Below are 21,170 nucleotides of genomic sequence, written 5' to 3'. Positions count from 1 at the left end.
GCGGTAGGAGGAGGCCTGGAGGACGGAGCCGGCTGGCTGCTGATTTCCTGACTTGTAGGGGGCAGCGCCCTGAATCCCTGTGTATTCATCATCCACACACTTAATTAAATGAACAGGCAGCAGGCCCTGTGTGAGGCCATTAATTGATGCTAAACAACGTCCAGGCTGTCTGTCATCCCAGTGTCACCTGTCGCTCCCCTCCCAACGGGGCAGCCAGACCCGTTCTGACCGGGGGGGCGATGCAGGCGGAGCGGATGGGAGTTAGGGGGCCTGTTCTCCTCCCCGACCTGGTCTTCCCAGGCTCTCATTTCCATCCATGCCCCCTCCCCTCCTCCCTACCTGCCCATTCCGCAAGCCTGCCACCTCCCCTCGGGGAAGGGGAGCTGGAGTCTTGGGTTGGAGGCCCCGATGCACCTCTTACTCTGCCTGTGACGTGCACAGAGTCCTCAGCTTCTCCAGACCTCAGGCGCCCCCTCTCAGATCGTGCTGGCAGTACCTGCTTCCCACCTTGCAAGGAAGCAAGCTAGTGTTAATGGAGCGGCTCCGCGGTGCCTCGCACACCCCGGGGAGTGGTGGCTGTCGTCAGGGTTCTGCGGGTGCTTGATCTCCTTTCCTGCCCTTGTCCCCATCTCCGTGGCCTCCTTCCTCACCCTTCAGATTCATTCTGGCCCCAGAGCCTGTGGTTGAATCCTGGAAGGCCGTTCTCGCCCCTCCTCCTCCCGCCCCGTGTCTTCTTGTTTCCCTGCTGTCGGGTTTGCATCTCTCCCCTTCATCCTCTTTGGGCACTGCTGCTCTTTGAAAGCCCGAGCGCCTGTGACCAGCGCCCGTCCCCTGCCTCCCCCTCTCCCTGTAGGAAATCAGCAAACGGGAAGATGCGAGTGGACAGTTGAGCTGTATTCAGCTGCCTGTCGACTCCCAGGGGGTAGGTACGCTATCCTGAGTCGGCATGCCCCCGCCCCGTGCCCCGTGCCCCCTCCACTCTGCCTCCGTGTCTCTGTGCTCGTGTTCACGCTCGGCTCCTGTGCAACCTGTGGTCGCCGTGGTGGTCGTTAGTGTCGTGAGGCTGGCTTCGATTTTAAGTCCCTTCCCCCCTGAGGCCATCGAGGAGAGGAGCCTCCTTGCCTCTGCCCCCATCAACCCGCCAAGGGCACGCTCCGTCCCCGACAGACCGGTGGATGAAGGGAGAAGGAAGGGACTTGGAATCCTCTGTGTGCACGTGGGTGGTACACCGTGTGCGCGTGTGCCTGTGCAGAGGGCCCCCGGGGGTCCCAGCTGCCAGGCCTCACTGGAGTCCTATCTGTGGCCCAGACTTTGCCCCCCCCCAGTCTCTCTCCCTTTCCCCTTGCCTCGAGCCCCTGTTGGAGACCCCACAAGCTGCCTCAGCCCGGGACAGATCTTCCGAGGATGTGGGTGGGGGTAGGGATGGCTCTTGCCAGAATGGGCTAGAATTTTCAACCCCCTTCCCAGCGTCTGGCCCCTTGGCCACCCAGGAAGTCCGGCAGGTATATGGGGGCACATGCCTCCTCTGGCCCCCCGCACCGGGCCTGGGCCCTGCCGCTCCCTGCACCGGCACCGGAATTCAGGGCGAAGGTGGGATTCCCGCAGGACCCCACGGCGCTGCCCGTCCCCAGCAGCCCCCCGGAGACCCCACTTGGTAATGAAAGGCCTCGTTAGGGACGTAAACTGAGTTAATGGAAATGATCCCCTGAGATGCCAATTACGCAATATTTATGTCCTGATCAAAGGTAGCAATCAAGTATTTTTTAATAACTTCTTGAGGAGAAGTGTGTAATTACTGGGGAACCTACTGACCTGCTAAGAAGGAAGAAAAAAACTGTCCCAGAGACAGGGAGAGAGGAAAAAACGGGGCCAGGGCAGGGGTGGGAGCTTGGGCAGGATGGGGGGAGAGGCCGAGGGCCTGGAGTGGCGCCCTCGGGCTGAGCTGCTCTGTCAGGGGTCTTTCCGCTTCCTTCCGGGGTCCTCAGGGCTGAGGCTCGGGGAGGGCAGCCATGGAGGAAAAGCAAAGGGCACAAGTGGCCTTTGGAACTGAGACTCTAGTGACCACTTCACTCAGGCCCCCAGCTCCCCCTGGCCTATGCCACCCACCCACCCAGCTGTCCTCTCTCCCCTCACTGATTCTTGGAGCCAGCCAGCCAGGCTGGTTGTGCTGTGGGCTCTGGGGTTAACAGTGGCCCTCTCTGACGTGTGGTTGGTGGGAGGCAGGGGTGTTGGGGACCCTGGGGAGCCCTGGGCCCCAAGCCTGGATGGTCTGGTTTATGCCAGTGCATGTCTCGTGCCGTGGTTGCTGGTTCCTGTGGCCTCTGTGTAGTGTGTGTGTGTGTGTGAAGACAGGGAGACCTCCGTCCAGCCCACCCACCCCTGCCCGGCCAGGCCCCTAACGGCCCCCTGCTCCCCCACCCTAGGGAGATGCCACCAAGTCCGAGTCGGAACCCGATTTCTTCTCGCCCAGCCTGGATGGCGATGAGGACCGGAAGAAGCGCTTGGCCTGTGAGTGTCTATCCTGGGAGTGCAGCCCCTGGCCCTGGGGGTGCGGCCTTGAGGGGGCTCAGGGTCTCCCCATCTGTCCCCCGCAGTGGTGTCCCTGGGAGAGCACCCGGAGCTCCGGAGGAGCCTGCTGCCGCCTCTCATCATCCACACGGCCGCCACGCCCATGTCACTGCCCAAGAGCTCCAGCACCGGCCTGGCTGAGGCACTGGGCCCCGCCTCCCGACGCACCAGCAGCAGCGGGTCCGCCGAGCCCGGGGCAGCCCACGAGATGAAGTCGCCGGTAGGGGTGCCCGGTGGCGGGAGACGTGAGGACGTCGTGAGGGAAGAGAGGGCGGAGGTGGGTAGGTGGAGCCGTGGGCTGGACGAGTCCTGGGAGACCAGTCAGGCCCCCTAGTGCAGGCGTGTAGAGGAGCCGCGGCCGGGGTCCTGGTCCTGCCACCCCTGCTCCCTGACCCAGGGGGGCTCAGCCTCTGAGCCTCCTTGTAAAGTGCTGGGGGAGGGGGTGTCCCTCGCTCCTTACTACCTTATTATAATGATAGCAGACCCCATCCGGTCCCTGATTCTGGGCCAGACACCGTCCAGACACTGCTCGTAAGTGTTCTAGACACATTTAATCCTCACGGCAACCCTAGGAGGTAGGTACTATTACTATCCCCATTTTGGAACCTGCCTCTCAGGTTGCCCAAGTGACTTGTGGGAAGCTCCAAAGCAAGGAGATGACAGAGCCAGCATTTTAATTCAGGAGGCCGGCATCAGGTCCCCTGCTCTGGCCATTATTTTATACTGCCACCAGCTGGTGATAAGACCTCTCTCGTCACCAGGTAAATGAGGACTCAGTGCTAGCATCGTATCTGTTTTATAGATGAGGAACTGAGGTACAGAGAGGTTCAGTAACTTGGCCAAGGTCACACAGCAGGTCGGGGTAAGCTGAGACCCCAATCTAAACACCTGGCACCGGGCTTATCATCCCCCTACACCTGGCGTGATGCTGGGGAGGCTCCAGGAGCTGGGGTGCCTGTGGGGGAGGCAGGACCGTGTGGTCCTGGCTGAGGGCACCCTCTCCTCTGCTCCCCCCCGCCAGCCGAGTGCCCGTAGCTCCCCGCACAGCCCCTGGAGCGCGGCCAGCAGCTGGACCAGCAGGCGCTCCAGCCGGAACAGCCTAGGCCGCGCCCCCAGCCTGAAGCGGAGGAGCCCGAGCGGGGAGCGGAGGTCCCTGCTGTCCGGCGAGGGCCGGGAGAGCCAGGACGAGGAGGAGAGCTCTGAAGAGGAGCGGGCCAGCCCGGCCGGCAGCGACCGTCGCCACCGGGGCTCCCTGGAGCGGGAGGCGAAGAGCTCCTTCGACCTGCCAGACACACTGCAGGTGCCCGGGCTGCACCGCACGGCCAGCGGCCGCAGCTCAGCCTCCGAGCACCAGGGCTGCAACGGCAAGTCGGCCTCGGGGCGCCTGGCCCAGGCCCCGCTGCCTGACGACCCCCCGCTGGATGGGGACGATGGCGATGACGAGGGCAACCTGGTGAGGCCCCTGCGGGCACAGTGACCCCCTCACCCCCAGCCCTGAGTGGGGGCAGCTCCGCCTGGCCTGGTGCAGGGGTGGACAACCCCTCCGAGCTCGATGGCATTCAGGAAGTCACCGTCACACCCAGAGGGTATCAGGGGTGCCGGCCCTGGAGGCTGAGCTTCAAGCATCTGCTTTCTTCCCTTCATTGGCCCTGCTGAGTCCCAGATCCTCATCTTGCCCGGGGCTGTGGCTCTGAGGCCCTTGGAGGATATGAATGGTTTCGGGCAGATGTGTATGAATCTTTCATGGTCCTCCCCCTGTGACTCGGAAAGACCCATCACTCATCTCTCCAAACTGATGCCCTCTCCTGTCCCCCTCTCTCATCTGGACCTCATCACAGCCTCGACTCCACACCCGTCTTTCCCATTCCCCCAGCCCCAACCGCCAGCCGCCACCTTTAACCCTGGGGTGGGTCACAGGGATCCGGGACCTCCCGGTTAGCGGTTAGCACACGGGGAGGAGGGGCCCGTGTCTCTTCATCCCAGGTGCACCTTTCAACAGACAGCTGTGCTGGCTACCACGCTGGATAATTGATGTGGTTCCCAGCCCAGCAGGGAGGGCAGGTGGGGGGCTGGGCTGGAGATGGAGATGGGAAGAGTGGAGAGCTTTGGTGCGGGGGAAGCGAGTGCAAGGGAGGAGGAGGGAGATGAAGGACTCGGGGGATGCTCAGAGGGCAAGAGGGGGCTTTGAGGGGAGTGGGGAGGTGGTTTTAGGAACACAGGAAGAGGCAGAGGGCTGGGCGAAGGTAGACAGGGGTGGGGCCCGTGGCGCTGCTGTGAAAGAGTGAGGGGCTGGGGACTCGGAGTCCTGGCCCGGCTCACAGCCCTGCTGATCTGTCTGCAGAGCAAAGGGGAACGGCTGAGGGCGTGGATCCGAGCCCGGCTGCCCGCCTGCTGCCGGGAGCGAGACTCTTGGTCTGCCTACATCTTCCCTCCTCAGTCACGGTGAGCAGGGACCTCTGACCTGTCCCCGATCTCCCCTCTTCATGGGAAATTATCCCGCGATGCCGTCCCAGCAACGCTAGAAGTGCCCCCAGACACGGGAGTGTGTGAGAGAGGGGCCTTGGGCTGGGGGTGCCCAGGAGGGGCAGGGGCCTCGGGCGATGCCTCTCACCGCTGCCCTGCCCTGCCTCCCGCTCGGCCTTGGCCTCTGTCCTGGAGCAGGTTCCGCCTCCTGTGTCACCGCATCATCACGCACAAGATGTTCGACCACGTGGTCCTCGTCATCATCTTCCTCAACTGCATCACCATCGCCATGGAGCGCCCCAAGATCGACCCGCACAGCGCTGTGAGTCCCTGGGACGGCCCACGGCGGCTGTCGAGTGCCTGTTCGGGGCCAGGCCCCTCCCGGGTTAGTGGGCAGGGTGGACAAGGAGGCCCAGAAAGACACAGCAGGAGGGAGCCGGGGCTCTGCCGCAGGTCCCCCTGATTCCCACCCCTGGAACTGGCACCCCGAGAAGACACCTCCTGTGTCCCTCTCCTGGCTCTGTCTCCCTTCCATGATACACCAGCCCAGCCAAGGGGGTGGGTTCTGCTCCTTACCTGGGTGAAGAGTGAGCTCCATCACACCCCAGCTGTTTGCAGACGGCGTGTTCTCGTGAGCCATTGCCGTGTGACCGTGAGGTCCCTGTGTGAGTCGGCGAGTGTTGGGTGGTGCGAACAGCGAGACTGGCCCTGGCTGGGTGCAGCCGTCTTGCTTTCCCTGCTCCTGCCTGGCAGAGGGTCTCAGGTTCACTCACGACCCCACCTGTGATTGGGGGTGCAGAGCAGGAGAGAGAAGTTGCCTTGGCTCCTCTGGTCCTGCCAGGTCCCAAACCAGTAGGTTTTCGGGGATGTTAGGGGAGACATCCGTCGCTTCTACTTGGCTGTGAACCTGTCAGTCCTTCTCAGAAGCAGAGGCCAGAGTGTCTGGACACAGTCCTACGGGGCTAGCCTCTTTGGGATGGTCCCAGCTGCTCTGGGAGCTGTCTCCCCCAGCCTGGCATCATAGCCCCTCCCCCTGGCAATGATTCCAGTCCAAGAAGCGGGGGGTTGTTGCCTCTCATGGCGTCTTGCACCACTTGTTTGGAGGTGGCCCCTCGTGCCCCCACCTCATGCCTCCACACCATTGTTTGGATTTCAATGCTGCCGGGGCTTCTGGTTTCCATTAGGGTGGGTTCTAGCCAGGCCAGGGTGGGGATGGAGGGAGCCCCGAGGGGTGTAGGGGCCAGCCCAGGAAGAGGTGGATGAGGGAGCACAGCACTGGGGACCCCCGCGCTGGGCCTGTGTGGGGTGGAGCAAGGGCAGCTGGTCCGACTGGCCCCGTGTGCCTTCCGCCCCAGGCCTTGCTGCAGAGCTCTCTGCCACTGTCACCAGGTCTCCGCACTCAGCTGCTCCATCTCTAGCTGTCATGTGCCTGCTTCTCTCTCCCCGCTCGCTCTCCGGGGCTCACTCTCTGACACTCTGCTCTCGCTGCACCTCTCCAGCTCTCCGCAGCCTTCTCTGGGCCACCCGGCAATGGAATCAGCCCACAGATGTTGCGGGGGGGCGGGAGGGGGGCTGGGCCACCTTCTCTCCCTTCCTGCCACAGCCTGTCCTCAGGCCCCCAGCTTTCTCTGTGGCTCCATTTCTGGGGCACACAGCAGGAGAGCGAGTCTGTGGAGCAGGGAGGAGAGTAGCACGCGGGGGGCGTAAGAGATCAAGTTAAATCGTGCCCCAGTTTTAAGAAAGACGAAATCAGGATAGGGCCGGGGTAAGGGGCTCGGGTGAAACCCTGTGGTGGGATCGTTCCCCCTCCAGGCCGCTCTGGGGAGGCGAGCAGCTCTGTTCAGGGCCTGGGTGCTAGTGAGTCGCGGGCCTGGACTGCATGCGTGTGTGTGTGTGTGTGTGTAGTAGGGGCGGGGAGGACACCGTCTGCCTTGTTGGGGAGGGGAGGGGTTGCTGTTCGGAGTCAAACGGTGAAAGCAGCCCCCGCATGCAGAGCAGACCTGGCCCAAGGAGGGGGCCCTGGTGGCAACACGCGCCTGCTCTCTCTCGCAGGAACGCATCTTCCTGACCCTCTCCAATTACGTCTTCACTGCAGTCTTCCTGGCGGAGATGACCGTGAAGGTGACGGGGGCCAGTTGCATTGGTCTGGGGCTATCTGGTGTCTGGTGGGGGCGCAGAGGATGGGCCGTGAGTGGAGGACTGCAGGGAGGCGGCGGTGACAGTGACAGGGTGGGTGTCCCCAGGTGGTGGCGCTGGGCTGGTGCTTCGGGGAGCAGGCGTACCTGCGCAGCAGCTGGAACGTGCTGGACGGGCTGCTGGTGCTCATCTCCATCATCGACATCCTGGTGTCCATGGTCTCCGACAGCGGCACCAAGATCCTCGGCATGCTGAGGGTGCTGCGGCTGCTGCGGACCCTGCGCCCACTCAGGTGAGCCCCCGCCAGGCGTCCCCCTCAGGGATGTCCCCCACAACCAGCTCCCCAACAGTGGGGCCACAGCCCCCGCACCTGCCCCTGCTTCCTGCTTGTGACCCCCACAGGGAGCCCTGCCATTACTTGGCTTCAACTGGGGGCTACGGAGTTTCTGTCCTCGGGCACCCTCCCTCCGTGACACTCCCCATGTGATGTTCTGCTCAGGGCCGTTGTGGCCCTGGCTTTGTGCCCGGCACACTACAAGGGGCCCCAGGCAGGGCCTCGCTGCCTTGGGTGGCACCCTCAGGGGTGACTCTCTGCCCTCCCTGGTGCAGTGACAGGCTCCTAGACTCCTTTCCCTGCTTTCCCCACCTCCGTGCCCCCCCCCGGGGGCCACCCTCCGGATCCCGCAGGGGATCCGCCCTCCCAGGAAACCCTCCCCTGAGGCAGTCGCCCCCAACCCCTTCCCAGAGTCAGAGCTGCCAGAGGATGGGGACACGGATGAAGACTCTAGTGGTGCTTCCCTAGCTGTGACAATCCGAGCTTTCCCGCCCTGCCTGCCTCCCACATGCTCCTTCCAAGTGTATGTCCCTGTCCTCACGCCACATGGTGTCCCTGGGGAACACCTTTCCGGAGCCGAGTCCCTACCTAGCTCCACCACGTAATCCTTTGACATCCTAGAGGGGGGGGGATTTTTTCTGGGACCCCTGACAGCAGGGGTCCCAGAAAAAAGAGGACTGCTCTGCACAGGCCTCTGCTCAGCCCAGAACCGCGGCTTCTTCCCTCAGTCAGAGCCCAGGGGACCACTGAGCCAAGACTGGGAAGCAGAGCGGCAGGGCACGGGACAGGGGAGTGTCTGAACGATGGAAGACCCCTCTTTCTCCTTTCCCTCCCCAGGGTAATCAGTCGGGCACAGGGCCTGAAGCTGGTGGTGGAAACGCTGATGTCTTCGCTAAAGCCCATCGGCAACATCGTGGTCATCTGTTGTGCCTTCTTCATCATTTTTGGCATCCTGGGGGTGCAGGTTTGTAGGAGTCTGGGGGCCGGCTGTCAGCAAAAGCCTGTGGCTTTGCTTTTGGTCTTCAGACGGTGACGCCTGATCTGCTGCCACCTTTATTCCAGAAAGGAATACATAGGGACACTTCCCTCGAGGCCTAGGGCTCGGCCTCTGTGCTTCCTGGGCACTTTTCAGAAAGCTGGAAGCCTGGAAGAGGGCCCCTGAGGAGACAGGGGCCTCAGAGAGGCTTCTGACCTGTGACAGCTGCAGGCTGCTGTTCCAACCCCTCGATGCACTGTGCTCCGGAGCGCAGACGCTGGCACCGGCCCAGTCTGCTCCGGGATCCCCTCCCTGCCTCCCCTGCTTGAGTGGGGTGGGCTGCAGGCCAGGCCTGGGGATCCAGGGCCCAGACAGCTGGGCCAGGTTAGCGGCGTGCTGGCAGGCCAGCGGGTGCAGACCCCAGACGAGGCAGGAAGTGGGGGCTGCAGGGGAAACTTGGCCTCTGGCCCAGGGAGGGAACTTGGCTTTGGAGGAAAAAGAGCGGGAGCTGCTGCCTGCAGGATTCAGCAGGCGCCTCTGAGAGCCCCTCCACCCCGTCTTCCCACTCCGTCTTCCCCCTGGCTCCAGCTGTTCCAGCTGCAGGGTAGACAGCTGGCTATTGGGGCAGCAGGGGAGCTCCTGGGTGGCTACCCCTGTCCCCCTCCCTTCCTTTGACTTCCTGGGATGTCCTCTCTGCGCTGGGGAGGGGATGGGGGCCGTCCCTGCTTTCCTGGAATTCTCTAGCCCCAGGGGCCCAGCTGGGGTGCAGTTGCCAAGGCTGTGTGGTGTTTCCCTGCACGCCCGGTGCCCCTTCCCTCCCCTCTTTTCCTGGCCCGCTTGCATTAGGAGAGGAAACCATTGTTGAGCCCAGTCCAGGGCTCCCCCTGTGGATGTAGGTGTGTCCGGAGCAGCTGCCCAGGGCCCCTGGGCCTTTCGTTCCTCAAACCCCACCCCCGTGACAGTCACGGCCCGGTCTGTGCTGGAGTGAAAGTGAGCTTTTCAGTCACCCAGACCTGAGGCCCAGCCTTTTTCTGCTTTCTATTAGTTACACGACCTTAGTGAGTGAATTTATTTCTCTGAGCCTCCGTTTTCCTCATCTGTAGAGTGGGGTAAAAACACTTAGCCCCCCCCCCCATTCAACCAGATCACCTGGCCCCTCTCCTAGACTATCTCATTCAGTGGGTCTGGGGTGGGCCCCATGATGGTATTTCTAGCACGTTCCCAGATGATGCTGATGCGGGTCTGGGAACTCTACTTGGAGAACCGTTCTTTGTACAGAATGAATGACTGTTCCCTTCCATCCACCCTTTGTCAGTCCCCGCCCCATGACCTTTCCTCCCCTCGCTGGGGCTCTGCTCCGAGGAGCCCACAGGAAGGGGTGCCTGCAGGGGAGATTCCCTAACTTGACTGATCCCAAGGCTGAGCGCCCCACCCCCCTTTACCCAGGATGTGCACAGAGCTCTCAGGCCCCAGGCTGGCTGCGGGAAGGTGGGGCTGGGGAGTTCTGGGCTTCCTGTGATCAGAGCTCACGTCTCCCCATCTCCGGGTCCATGTGTGTGCAGCTCTTCAAAGGGAAGTTCTTCGTGTGCCAGGGCGAGGACACCAGGAACATCACCAACAAGTCTGACTGCGCCGAAGCCAGCTACCGGTGGGTCCGACACAAGTACAACTTCGACAACCTCGGCCAGGTGAGCCCCAAGGCTCCGAGGTGGAGGTGGGAGTCGTGCAAGGAGTCTAGAGAGGATACAAGTTGGTGCTTAATGATGCCTGCAGGGCAACTGGCTAGAGCGGGCTTCAGTTGCATCAGCTGGCAAATGGGTCCTAGTGGTGTCTCCCTAGAGGCTCACGGTAAGGATTCAGTGAGACGATGTGTGTTTGCTCGGCCTGGTGCAGAGTGCAGGCGGATCGTCAAGACCGTCCCTTTGCTCACTCCACGTTTGCAGAGACGGGGGCGGGGTGGGGGGGTATATGAAATGAAGCACTTCACTCAGTTTTGCTGGTGTGTTTCCTTGACCCACCCTGGTGGGGGGTCCTGAATTTCAGAGGGTGTGGTCTTTTCCGCCAGCTCCTCTGGTTTCATACCAGCTATGGAGCCCTTGGGGGGGCTGGAGTATGACTCCAGCCTGACCTCTGAAAGGCTGGGGTCCTCCCAGCTGATGCTGAGAGGTGATCTGAGGACGGGTGGGTGGTGGTTTGGCCATCCATGCTGGATTTCAGATGGTCTCCTCTCCCTAGGCCCTGATGTCACTGTTCGTGCTGGCCTCCAAGGACGGCTGGGTGGACATCATGTATGACGGGCTGGATGCCGTGGGCGTGGACCAGCAGGTAGGGCTGAAGCGGGGAAGACCCATCTTCGGGCTGAGGTCACTCAGCATGGGCCACCTCCGGGCATGACAGGTGCAGACGCTGGGCAGAAAGAGGGCAAGGCAGGTTGGGAAAATGCTGTCGAAGAGGCATTAACTCTTAGAGCAGGGGCTGTAACTGGTAGTCGGAGGGCCAAATCCAGGCATGTTTTATTGGCTTTGCGAAATGTTTAAATTGTTTGGTGAACATTTAAAAACTGACAAATTCCCCATGAAAACCCAGACTTGGGCCTGCCTGTTCAGGAGAAATCCAAAGATCTGGGAACACTGGACTTGCCTTCCCTCAGGGCAGGAGTCAGCAGGAACGAAGAAGCAGCTATCCCTTTTAGATAGAGCCACTCTCCACTTTGCCATAGTCCCCACCCATCCCTACTGTCTAACACCAAACCCACATGGCTGTGGGGCAGCACCTGAGACAGTCCCTGTGGTGCTGATGCCTCCTCCTGTCCTTCCTGCCCCCTGCCAGCCCATCATGAACCACAACCCCTGGATGCTGCTGTACTTCATCTCGTTCCTGCTCATTGTGGCCTTCTTTGTCCTGAACATGTTTGTGGGCGTGGTGGTGGAGAACTTCCACAAGTGTCGGCAGCACCAGGAGGAGGAGGAGGCCCGGCGGCGGGAGGAGAAACGTCTGCGGAGACTGGAGAAAAAGAGAAGGAGTAAGGAGAAGCAGATGGCTGGTCGGTAGTCTTTCCACATCTCTCTGAGTCGTGCTTGACCTTGGCCTTGCGACTGACTGTTGGGGGTTAGGGGCTGGGGCTGGGGGCAGGGAGAAGATGCTCCCGCCCCCCTCTTCACCTCCTCTCCCCCAAGAGCATGTCAGCCTTTAGAGACTGCATGAAGCAGACCAGTCTAGCCCCATGGTCAGGGGGAGCTACCCCCACCCTTGGGGCTCCCCGGGTCTCAGCATCATACTCCCCAGAGGAGTTATACATAGCCTCTCCCAGCTCGACTCTTGGAAGAGCCTCATGGGATGAGAATCATGCTCCATTGTCCGGGGCCAGTGTCCAGAGACGCAGCGACTGGCCCAGGTGCCAGCCTTGCCCGGCCCCGGGCTGGCGAGGAAGCGTCTTGAACCTGAGCCTGCCCAGTGTCTGTAGCTGCTGAGCAAGGTCTCGGCAGAGGCTGCAAATGCGCAGCAGCAAGCGAGGACCCCAGGTCCACTCTCCCTCCCTGTCTCCAGCAGAGCTCCCTCACTTCTTGGCTGTCATTTTTTTGGCCAAGCTGTAAAAAAATAAAATCTCCCTCTGGCTCAGAGAAGGTCTGAGGTCACGGGGACTCTAAGCTCATGGCTCTCTGGCTTTAGAACCCTCAGCCCCCTCACCTGTGATTCCCAACATTTCACTGGAGGAGGCCCCCCTCCTCACCGCTCCCCACACTCTTCTGCCATGGGTGGGCCGAGACCAAGTGAAAAGACACACAGGTTACAGGAAGGATGGAAGCGACGTGACAGGTGTAGGAGCCCCTTTGTTCCTTGGTGTCCCCAGGTGTGTCTGCACCTGTCTCCCTGTCTTCGGGGCTTCCGCCTGCCTGTCTGGTACTCAGCAATCCTCATGATTCTTTCTTTCTGTCACTGCCCACGTTTCTCTAAGTGTCTTTGTGTGTGGGTTTCTCTAAGCCTTTGTGTGTCTGTCTCTGTTGGCTCTGCGGGTTTCCCTTCCTCTCTCCACCTTTTCACAAACCGTCTTCTTTACACCGCTAAGATGTATGCAGTGCCCCGAGTTCCCTTGGGTGTGTTGACATGTGAGTACCACCAAATGGGTGAGGGGCTGCGGTGCCCCTCTGCCCCTGACTCTAGCTCCTGCTGCCTGTGAGGACCACCTAGAGTGAGGGGAGAGAATGTGGGGGTGGGGGAGGGTGGGACCGAGCCAGTGTGCCCCAGGAGAGGCAGGGGCTGTCCAAGGCAGGGGTGGAGGGGATACCACTCTCTGGACAGCAGCGCTGGTGCAGGTGTCCGTGTCCCACACCCTCGATACCTGTGCTGGGTTGTCCTGCTCGGCCCGGGGGTAGGGGTCCCTCTCGGCTCCCCCTGTGGATGCCTGAAGCTGCGCAGGTACCTCCCCCGCAGCAGCCCCCATGCTCCCATCCCTGCTCCATCCACCCGCCCGCCCGTCCTCTCAGTCTGCTGTCTCTGCGGGGTGTCTGCAGACGGAATTCTTTCGGCAGGAGGCACTTGTGGCCCTGCCTGACCAGCTGGCTCCCCTTCTGGGTTCTGTAGCCCCCTCAGGTGCTACTGTGGCCAAGGTGCGGGTGGGAGGGGACATGTGTTCTGCTGACAGGCTGCCTGCCCCTCCCTGTGCCTCCGATTCCCTGTCCCCGTGGCCCTGAGGAGTTGGCTAAAACGTCTGCCTCAAGTGCTCTGTGCTCAGAGCTTGGAGCTGGCCACTCAGGCACCTGTGCTCAGCACACCCCATTCGTAAACAGAGTGAGGGTCAGAGCCCGGGGGGAGGGCCCTGCCCAGCCCGCCCGGTCCGGCCAGTGACCAATGTCGTGTTTCGTTCTTTTAGATCTAATGCTGGACGATGTAATTGCTTCCGGCAGCTCAGCCAGCGCGGCGCCAGGTACTGCGTCTGGGGTTGTGGGTTCCAGGGCGTGGCCCTGGGGTGGTCAGGCCCTGCATGCCCCCAGGCCCGCCTCCTGCGTGCAGGTGTCCTCTTTGCTCCCTCTCCACAGCTCAGTGATTCTGTCCTCTTGCAAGGGGGTGAGGGTCCCTGGGGAGCCGGGCTCTGTGTCACCCCGTAGACCTGTGCTGCGCTGGACGGGAGGTGAGGGTCTCAGCTCCCTCCTCCCTCAGACACCTCTTAAAGGACCCACCTTCTCGTCCAAGGCTTCCCAAGCCTGAGCTTCCCAGCCCCCTGCTGCCTCCTCCCTCTCCTGCTCCTCCTCCCAGGTCACCCCGTGCGATATTAGAGCTGCAAATCTCTCCCGTCTTCAGTTGTCTGAAGGGGAGACTTTGATCAAGTGAGCAGGATGAGCGGAGCAGAGGGGGGAAGGATTTGTTTTAAAAATGTAACAATGAATAATTGAACAGACTCATTAATAGTCAAGTAACCGCGGTGGCGCGTCATCGCTACGCACAGCAGGCACCGGGACTCGAAGGCCGGAGTTAGCCATAAGCTTCTCCTCAAGACCAGAGATTTGGGAGTGAGTTGGGTCCTTCTCCTCGAGAGCCGTGTCTCTGGGAAGGCCTTCCTGGTCCTGCCCTCCCCTGCTCCGCAGGCCCCTGCTCCTCCCAACACCGCCCCCAGACGCAGGTTCTGAGACCGTGAGGCTCTGCGGCAGGGCTGGGGGACCTCGTCACAGCCTCTGATGTCTCCACACCGTGGTTCCCAACCTGTTCATCCCCGAGGGCCCCCCCTTATCCGCTCCAACAAACCCCACGTTTTACAAGACCGTCTTGGAAGTCAAGAGCACTTCAATAATAACTTTGTTCCACTGTTTTTGCTAATCAAAGGCACGTGTAATTGCTGATCAGAGTCTGAGCTGCAGAAGGTTTCACACTGAATGATAGCTCCCCAAAAAGACTATTTTGCCATTAAATTCATCTGTGGGATCTGAACACAGGCACATGTACGATTTCTTTTAGGCTTTTAGAAATATTGGAAATAACGTAAGAACCCCCACGTGGCTGCCTTCTCAGGGGCCGGGGCCTGGAGCTTCAGGCTGGGGACCACTGGGCTGTACCTTTCTTCGCCATTCCACCTGCCCCAGAAGCCAGACTCCACCTGCCCCAGAAGCCAGAAACCCTGTGAACATTGGGCTGTCTGATCTATGGGGGCTCAGGGACCCACCCAAGAGGGATCCCCAGAGCCACCATTTGGGTGGTCACCCCTGAGGCCCTAGGCAGATCAATGTCTGCTTTCCCCATGGGGTGAGCTCTGGTGTTTGGCATTGAGAGACCATGTCTCTGGGGCTCAGGCATCTCCGGCCAGTTTGTGTCTGAACTGCCTGGGTCCCGAGTCTCTGCACCAGCTAGCACTGCAGACTCCTGATGAGTCAGGGGGCGAGGAGAAGGTGGGAGGAAGTGGCCTGCAGCTCTCCCCTTCCTTGTGGGTTCACCCAGCCTGTAGACTGAAGTGTCCACACATCCACACTCACTGCAAAACACCACCCAGCACAGGGCCAGGCCTCGGAAGCTTCATGGCTCCCTAGAACTCCTGACACACGTACTCGGTGCTAAACGCTCTTGTCACCCTTGTGCTGTACCCCTCTCCAGGGACATTCTGCGGTGCTGCGATTGGCACATGCAGGTGTGTGCGCTGATTACACATAGTGTGTATCACCTTCCCAGGGGGCAGTGAGCCCGTGGAGACCCCGACGAGGGGCTCAGATCACCGATGCCCTATCCCTCTCTCCCAGGCCTGGCGTCCTTCATGGTCTCTGCCAGGGTTTTCTCAAACCTCTGTGTGCATGAGAATTACCCAGAGAACATATTCTTACATGGATTGCTGAGCCCCACCCACACAATCTCATGGCGGGAACCAGGGTGGGAGGGGAGCACCTGCATTTCCAATTGGTCCCCAGGGCTGGCGATGCTGCTGCACTGGCCTGTCCAGTTGGGTCACAGGGATGAAGTCACACCCTCTAGTCTGGGGCTGTGGGGATCAGACACGCCCACCACCTCCCTGCCAGGACCATGCCCGCCCAGTGCCATGTGTGCCCACCCAGTGCCGTGCCCAGTGTTGGGGGCGTTGGGAGGTAGTTGGCCAGACCCCAGGGTGAGGCGGAAGGGAAAAGGGTGTGGCTATCAGGGGAATGAGCCTGTCTGGACACCCGGGTCCAGCCCAAGCAGTCAGGTTAGCCCGAGTGACCACGTGACCTTCAGCACCAGCTCCACTCCCACTGCCACCTGTGTGTGACACCTGCCTCCCCTCACCCCCTCTTTCCCCACTGGGATCCAGGGATCAGGCTTGGCCACAGCAGCGGATGGTGCGGCCTCTGCTGGGTGGGCCTGCGTCCCTGCCTTCCGCCTGTTCCCGGACACTGTCCCCTGCAAGCGCTCTGCCCGCGGCACCTCGGGCTCCCAGTGACCTCTACTAACGCACTGCACCTGCTGCCCTCACTCACAGCCTCACGCCCGGCCTGCGCCTGTCCTGTTCCTTGCCCCTGATGGGGGGCTGGGCAGTTCTGGGGTGCCCTTCTCCCCACTGTCTGCTCTGGGGTCTTCTCTTCCTTATGCGGTTCATTGGGAGGGAGGGAGACGAGGCCAGGGCTGCCAACATGCCAGGGACCGCTGGTTCAGTCTGCCCAAGACCCCGCCTTCTGGGCAGGGGTGGGGGTGGAGTGGGCAGTGACCTCAAGTTCTGTGAGCCCAGGCACTGTCGATAAAACCAAGGTCAAGGGGCCAGTGTCCTCCAGAGCCCGACAGCACGGGTCTTTGGGCAGACGCTTCTAGGGCACCCTCTGGGCCGAAGCCCCAAGGCTCCGTATCTAAACCGGCCTGGCCGCTGGTGAGGGACTCGAGCTGGGAGTTAGGTCCTGGCTCTGTCACTGCCTTGCAGCGTACGGACGACTCGCTGCTTGCTGGCCTCGTTCTCGCCCTTGGTGTTTTAAAACAGAGGGGTTGGCCGAGGAGGTGCTGATTGGACTGGCCTGGTGCACTTTGGACCTGCGCTGTCACGGGGGACTTCCAGCAGCCTGGGCACCTGCTGGTCTGGGGGGCGGGGGGCGAGGTGGGAGGGCATTTGTACAGACCTCAGGGCCTGGGACTGGATCGGTCCCTATGAGCAGATGCCCTGCCTTAGTCGTCCTGCCCCCACTGTCTCTCTGGGCCACTTGGAGGAGGGGTCCCCGGCCAGAAGCCGGAGGTGGTGGCAGAGGCCTGACTGGGCCTGGGGCTGCCTGTACAGTCAGACTGGAGCGAGAGGGGAGAGGGGGCGCACTCCCAACCCCTCCCCAGCACCGTCTCAGCTGATAATGGAGCTAATAAGGAGCTGCTTTTTCTAACCTAATTGTACTCAAACATTTTAGTTAATTCTCCATTCATATTTTAGCATAATGGGATCGGGTGCTCTCGGCACTTATGGAGATTAATGCAGAGAGAGTTCCAGCTGCTCAGGCAACACAGGCGACTAGCGCCCTCTGGTTCTTGTGGGTCCTGAAGGAAGGAAGGAAGAGGCCCCCTTGCCCGGTGCGCCCTCCAGGATCACACTGTGGACGGCCTGTGGCCTCATGTTGTCCCCTGTCCTGGGCCTGTCCCCTCCTACCCTCCCGAGGGTCAGGAGGGCTGCCTGAGCAAACAAAGCCACCGTCGGCTGGCCCACGTCTAAAAGCAAAAAAGACGGATTAACACACCCTGGGGTGCGCCAGAACGTTCTGGACCTGCCACCCCTTGGTCGTCCACACCCGGAGGCCGATGCTGGAGGGTGGCACCGGCGAGGCTGAACGTGCGGCTCTCGGGCACTCTTCTTCCTTCGGCTTTGGTGGGGGCCCGCCCAGGCCGCTCTCTGCCTCAGTTTACTTCTCTGGTCAATAGTCCTCTGCATGGGAAAGGACAATTCCATTGGAGCTGGCCTGGGCCCTAGCTTCCTGCTGCCCCTGAGCCAGCCACTCCGGCACAGGCCTCAGAGGCTGCGGCGTGTGCCGGCTGGCTTTTGCCCTAGACTTCCTGAGGGGGAAGGGCTGTCTGGGACCTGAGGCTGCCCGAGCCTCCCATGGGGAGCCTCTCTTTTCTCTGTGGCTGCCTGGGAGACCGATCTGTCAACCACCCGTGGGTGACATGTATCCCCAACTTGTCCTGGCCTTTCCTCAGCACTTGGAGGAGGGCCCCCCCCCGCCATCTCTCACCCTCAGATGTATTCTCCCCACTTGGCAGGCCAACTTTCTTTCTGGCACCACGGTTTTTATAACTAAGCGATCCACTGATCGCCAGAGAAACGCTATGCCTCTGCCAGATCTCAGACAGTGCTTTCAGCCCAGCCTGCGGTCTGACACTGCGCTGACACCCAGGAGCAGGCTGGGCGTCGCCTCATTAGAAACTGGGTGAGTCCTTCCAGTGGGGCCCTCCCAGACCAGCCGGGGACAGAGCAGAGCCCTGTGGCCTCCCCTCTGCCCTCCCTCACCTGAGGATGCAGGAGGCGCGGGCTCTGCCCCACCCCCCAGAGGCCCTCAGAGGGATCCGTACAGCCTGCCAAGAGGTCCAATTTCCAATCTCCGGTTTTATCTCCAAATCCCAGCTCTGTGTAATCTCCTCCGCTCCCCCCCCGGTGAAGGAGCAAGAGCCTTCCCTTCTCCGTTGATGGAGTTGCCTCTGAGCCCGATAAGACCGGCTGTTTTTCATCTTACTGATCTGGCCTGGCTGCGGAACACCGCGTCAAGGGTGTTACGAGGGGCTGATGGATTTTGGAGGCTGCCTCAGGGTGGGGGCTCACCTGGTGTCTAATGTAGGTGGGGAGCTCTGCATGTCCTGACCCCTTCTGCACCCGACTGTAGCCAGTAGAACAGATGCTTGGAGGGGCGATGCCCAGAGAGCTCCCCCAGGCCCCTGGGAAGGAAGTGAATGGGGGCCGAGGGCGCTGGTGACACTGGAATGTTTCAGCTCGAGTGTTAGCGGCTGGTGGCTGTGAGGGACTGTGGGTGGAGGGGGCGCCGGGGTCAGGGCCCGATGGCTGCTCTGCTCTCCTCCCCACCCCACCAGAGGCCCAGTGCAAACCCTACTACTCGGACTACTCCCGCTTCCGGCTGCTCGTCCACCACTTCTGCACCAGCCACTACCTGGATCTCTTCATTACGGGTGTCATCGGGCTGAACGTGGTCACCATGGCCATGGAGCACTACCAGCAGCCCCAGGTAGGAGCCACGTGGGCCCCGCCTACAGCTGCAGGACCGCAGTGGGGAGGCCAGCCCCGCCTGAGCTGGGTGCTGTGGGGGTTCCTCTTGTACCCCTTTCGCTACCCTTGGAGGTAGGTCTCGGTTTTACAGATGAGGATACCGAGCCTCAGAGAGGTTAGATGACTTGACCTGAGGCACATAGCTGGGAAGCAGAGCACCTGGTTCCTTCACCCAGCATATTATTATCGAGTGTCTGCCCTGTGTTGGGCTCTGGACCTTTCAGGGTAAAGAAGGCAGACTGGGGCTAGCTCTTCTGGAGAGTAGGTTCTTGTGAATGTCCAGCTCCAAAACTCACCACTAATCTTGCCACTTCTCAAGTCGGCCTCCATTAGCCGCCCCCAGGCCTCTGTGTTCCCATCTGTAAAATAGGGGTGTTGAGCTGGTAATGCACCAGGCCCCTCCCAGCTCTTGTGCTCTGGGCCTGCCGGCACGTTTGTCCCGTGGTCTCAGCATCCCTCCAGGACAGACCCAGTAGCACAAAGCTTGCACTGTGCGTGTGAGTGAGGACTGGCTCTCTCCTAGAGCAGTAACCAGTGGCTGGCCATCAGGGTGAGAACAGAGAGGAAAGGGCCTCTGAGGCTCACCCGTCTCCCAGATCTGGGAGGTAGGATGTGAGGGGCAGGCATCATCCCTCGCCTTACCCGACATGCCCCACCCCCACCAGATCCTGGACGAGGCTCTGAAGATCTGCAACTACATCTTCACCGTCATCTTCGTCTTGGAGTCAGTTTTCAAACTCGTGGCCTTTGGCTTCCGCCGGTTCTTCCAGGACAGGTAACAGAAGAGGGGTGTGTGGGACCGGGGAAGGATCTAGTGCTGGAGACCTGTCTTGACTCCTGAGTTCCAGCCTCTACTCCAGAACCTACTGGGGGATGGTGGCGGGGTGGGGTGTGTGACATCCAGGGCCTGGGAGATGGGAGAGAAGGAAGGGAACTTGACAAGACAGGGCCTAGGGACACTGGCAGCTAGAAGTCAGTGTGGCCTAGACTGGGGCTTAAAAACAAAGAGGTTGGAGCCAGACTGCCTGAACCAGACTTGAATCCTGGCTCCACCACTTAGAAACTGGTGACTTTGGCTAAGTTACTGAATGGCTCTGTGCCTCAGTTTCCTCGTCTGTAAAATGAGAGGTAATAGAATGCATGTCAGAGGGAGTTCTTATTTGTAAAGCCCTTCAAACAGTGCAAACACCATATGAGTGCTAAAAAAAAAACCCCAAATGAGTAACAGTGAAAAGCAGAGGCCCTCAAGCTGAAGTCGTAGTAGCCCCGCCTGTACCACCGACGGGCTAGGTGGGCAGGGACAAGTCAAGCCTTCCCTGCAGGGTGGGGCGGCTGCACTGGCCGGCCTCCACCCTCCTTTCTGTTGCCTAAACTACCTCCTGCTCCTCAGCGCCCCCACCCCACACTCAGGGATCTGTGTCCTGGGCTTTGCAGGTGGAACCAGCTGGACCTGGCCATCGTGCTGCTCTCCATCATGGGCATCACGCTGGAGGAGATCGAGGTCAACGCCTCCCTGCCCATCAACCCCACCATCATCCGCATCATGAGGGTGCTGCGCATCGCCCGAGGTCAGTGCGCAGCTGCCTGCCCACCACACTTGCCTTCCCAGGGTGACTGGCGCCAGGGGAGAGAGCAGGGGTCAGTTTGGTGGCTGGTGGGAGACTTGGGTGGCTATGGGTTTCTGTGGGTCTTTCTCTCAGCTTCTGCCAAACAGGCAGTGGACTGGGGGCTGGGCTGAGGGCAGCAGCGGAGCCGTGGATGCCTTGCAGGCCAGGGCTGACCATCCTACCCGCCCCAGCCCTGGCCCTGGCCCCACCAGCTATGTGACCTGAGACCCAGAGGGGCCAGCTCACGACTTTGTCCTTTCTGCAGTGCTAAAGCTGCTGAAGATGGCTGTGGGCATGCGGGCGCTGCTGGACACAGTGATGCAGGCCCTGCCCCAGGTAGCTGGGAGGTGGGGGCGGGAGGGGACCTCTCAGGGAGGGGGTGCTCTCCGAAGGGGCGGGGGCTCAGGGAAGCTGGCCGGGAAGCCCGGCGGTGCCGTTTCCATTCCTTTCCTCTCTTCCAGGTGGGGAACCTGGGACTCCTCTTCATGTTGTTGTTTTTCATCTTTGCAGCTCTGGGCGTGGAGCTCTTTGGAGACCTGGGTGAGTCAAGGAGGGGAGGGCAGAGGAGCCACAGCTGGGGACCTGGGGCCTCCTGGCCTAACTCGGGTCTCTCTCCCCTCCCCTCTTCCAGAGTGTGACGAGACGCACCCCTGCGAGGGCCTGGGCCGGCATGCCACCTTCCGCAACTTCGGCATGGCCTTCCTGACCCTCTTCCGAGTCTCCACAGGTGACAACTGGAATGGCATTATGAAGGTGAGAGCCCCCTGCAGTGGGGCACCCCCAGGGCTGGCGTGGGCTCCAAGGAGACAGCCCTACTCCTTGAGCCAAAATTCCTTGACAAGAGGTGAATAAAAGCATGTGCCCTCCTACCCTCCATATGCCAGAACACTGTGG

At 61.1% G+C, this 21,170-nt stretch overlaps 1 protein-coding gene across 7 annotated transcripts in view; it reads left to right on the top strand.

The window, feature by feature from the left end:
• Window positions 1–21,170, top strand: part of CACNA1G (calcium voltage-gated channel subunit alpha1 G) — a 61,944-nt gene that overhangs the window by 32,531 nt on the left and 8,243 nt on the right. For 2 of the 7 annotated variants that reach the window (XM_045836223.1, XM_045836219.1), the window contains exons 14-32: window positions 854–922; window positions 2,424–2,508; window positions 2,595–2,788; window positions 3,590–4,021; window positions 4,910–5,010; window positions 5,230–5,353; window positions 7,084–7,152; window positions 7,275–7,459; window positions 8,339–8,465; window positions 10,040–10,165; window positions 10,713–10,802; window positions 11,307–11,499; window positions 13,348–13,401; window positions 18,477–18,628; window positions 19,335–19,444; window positions 20,104–20,237; window positions 20,542–20,612; window positions 20,738–20,816; window positions 20,908–21,029. In XM_045836223.1, the coding sequence (XP_045692179.1) occupies window positions 854–922; window positions 2,424–2,508; window positions 2,595–2,788; window positions 3,590–4,021; window positions 4,910–5,010; window positions 5,230–5,353; window positions 7,084–7,152; window positions 7,275–7,459; window positions 8,339–8,465; window positions 10,040–10,165; window positions 10,713–10,802; window positions 11,307–11,499; window positions 13,348–13,401; window positions 18,477–18,628; window positions 19,335–19,444; window positions 20,104–20,237; window positions 20,542–20,612; window positions 20,738–20,816; window positions 20,908–21,029 (2,517 nt within the window). Of the gene's footprint in view, window positions 1–853; window positions 923–2,423; window positions 2,509–2,594; window positions 2,789–3,589; window positions 4,022–4,909; window positions 5,011–5,229; window positions 5,354–7,083; window positions 7,153–7,274; window positions 7,460–8,338; window positions 8,466–10,039; window positions 10,166–10,712; window positions 10,803–11,306; window positions 11,521–13,347; window positions 13,402–18,476; window positions 18,629–19,334; window positions 19,445–20,103; window positions 20,238–20,541; window positions 20,613–20,737; window positions 20,817–20,907; window positions 21,030–21,170 lie in introns of all 7 variants that reach the window. The other 5 variants (XM_045836224.1, XM_045836220.1, XM_045836226.1 and 2 more) reach the window with 3 other exon arrangements.

This window comes from Phyllostomus hastatus, unplaced genomic scaffold (genome assembly GCF_019186645.2).
Source record: "Phyllostomus hastatus isolate PE091 unplaced genomic scaffold, TTU_PhHast_1.1 phas_contig_210, whole genome shotgun sequence".
NCBI classification, from domain to species: Eukaryota; Metazoa; Chordata; class Mammalia; order Chiroptera; family Phyllostomidae; genus Phyllostomus; species Phyllostomus hastatus.
The sequence above is the reverse complement of the archived record's forward strand: the minus strand, read 5'-3'. Positions and strand labels throughout refer to the sequence as shown.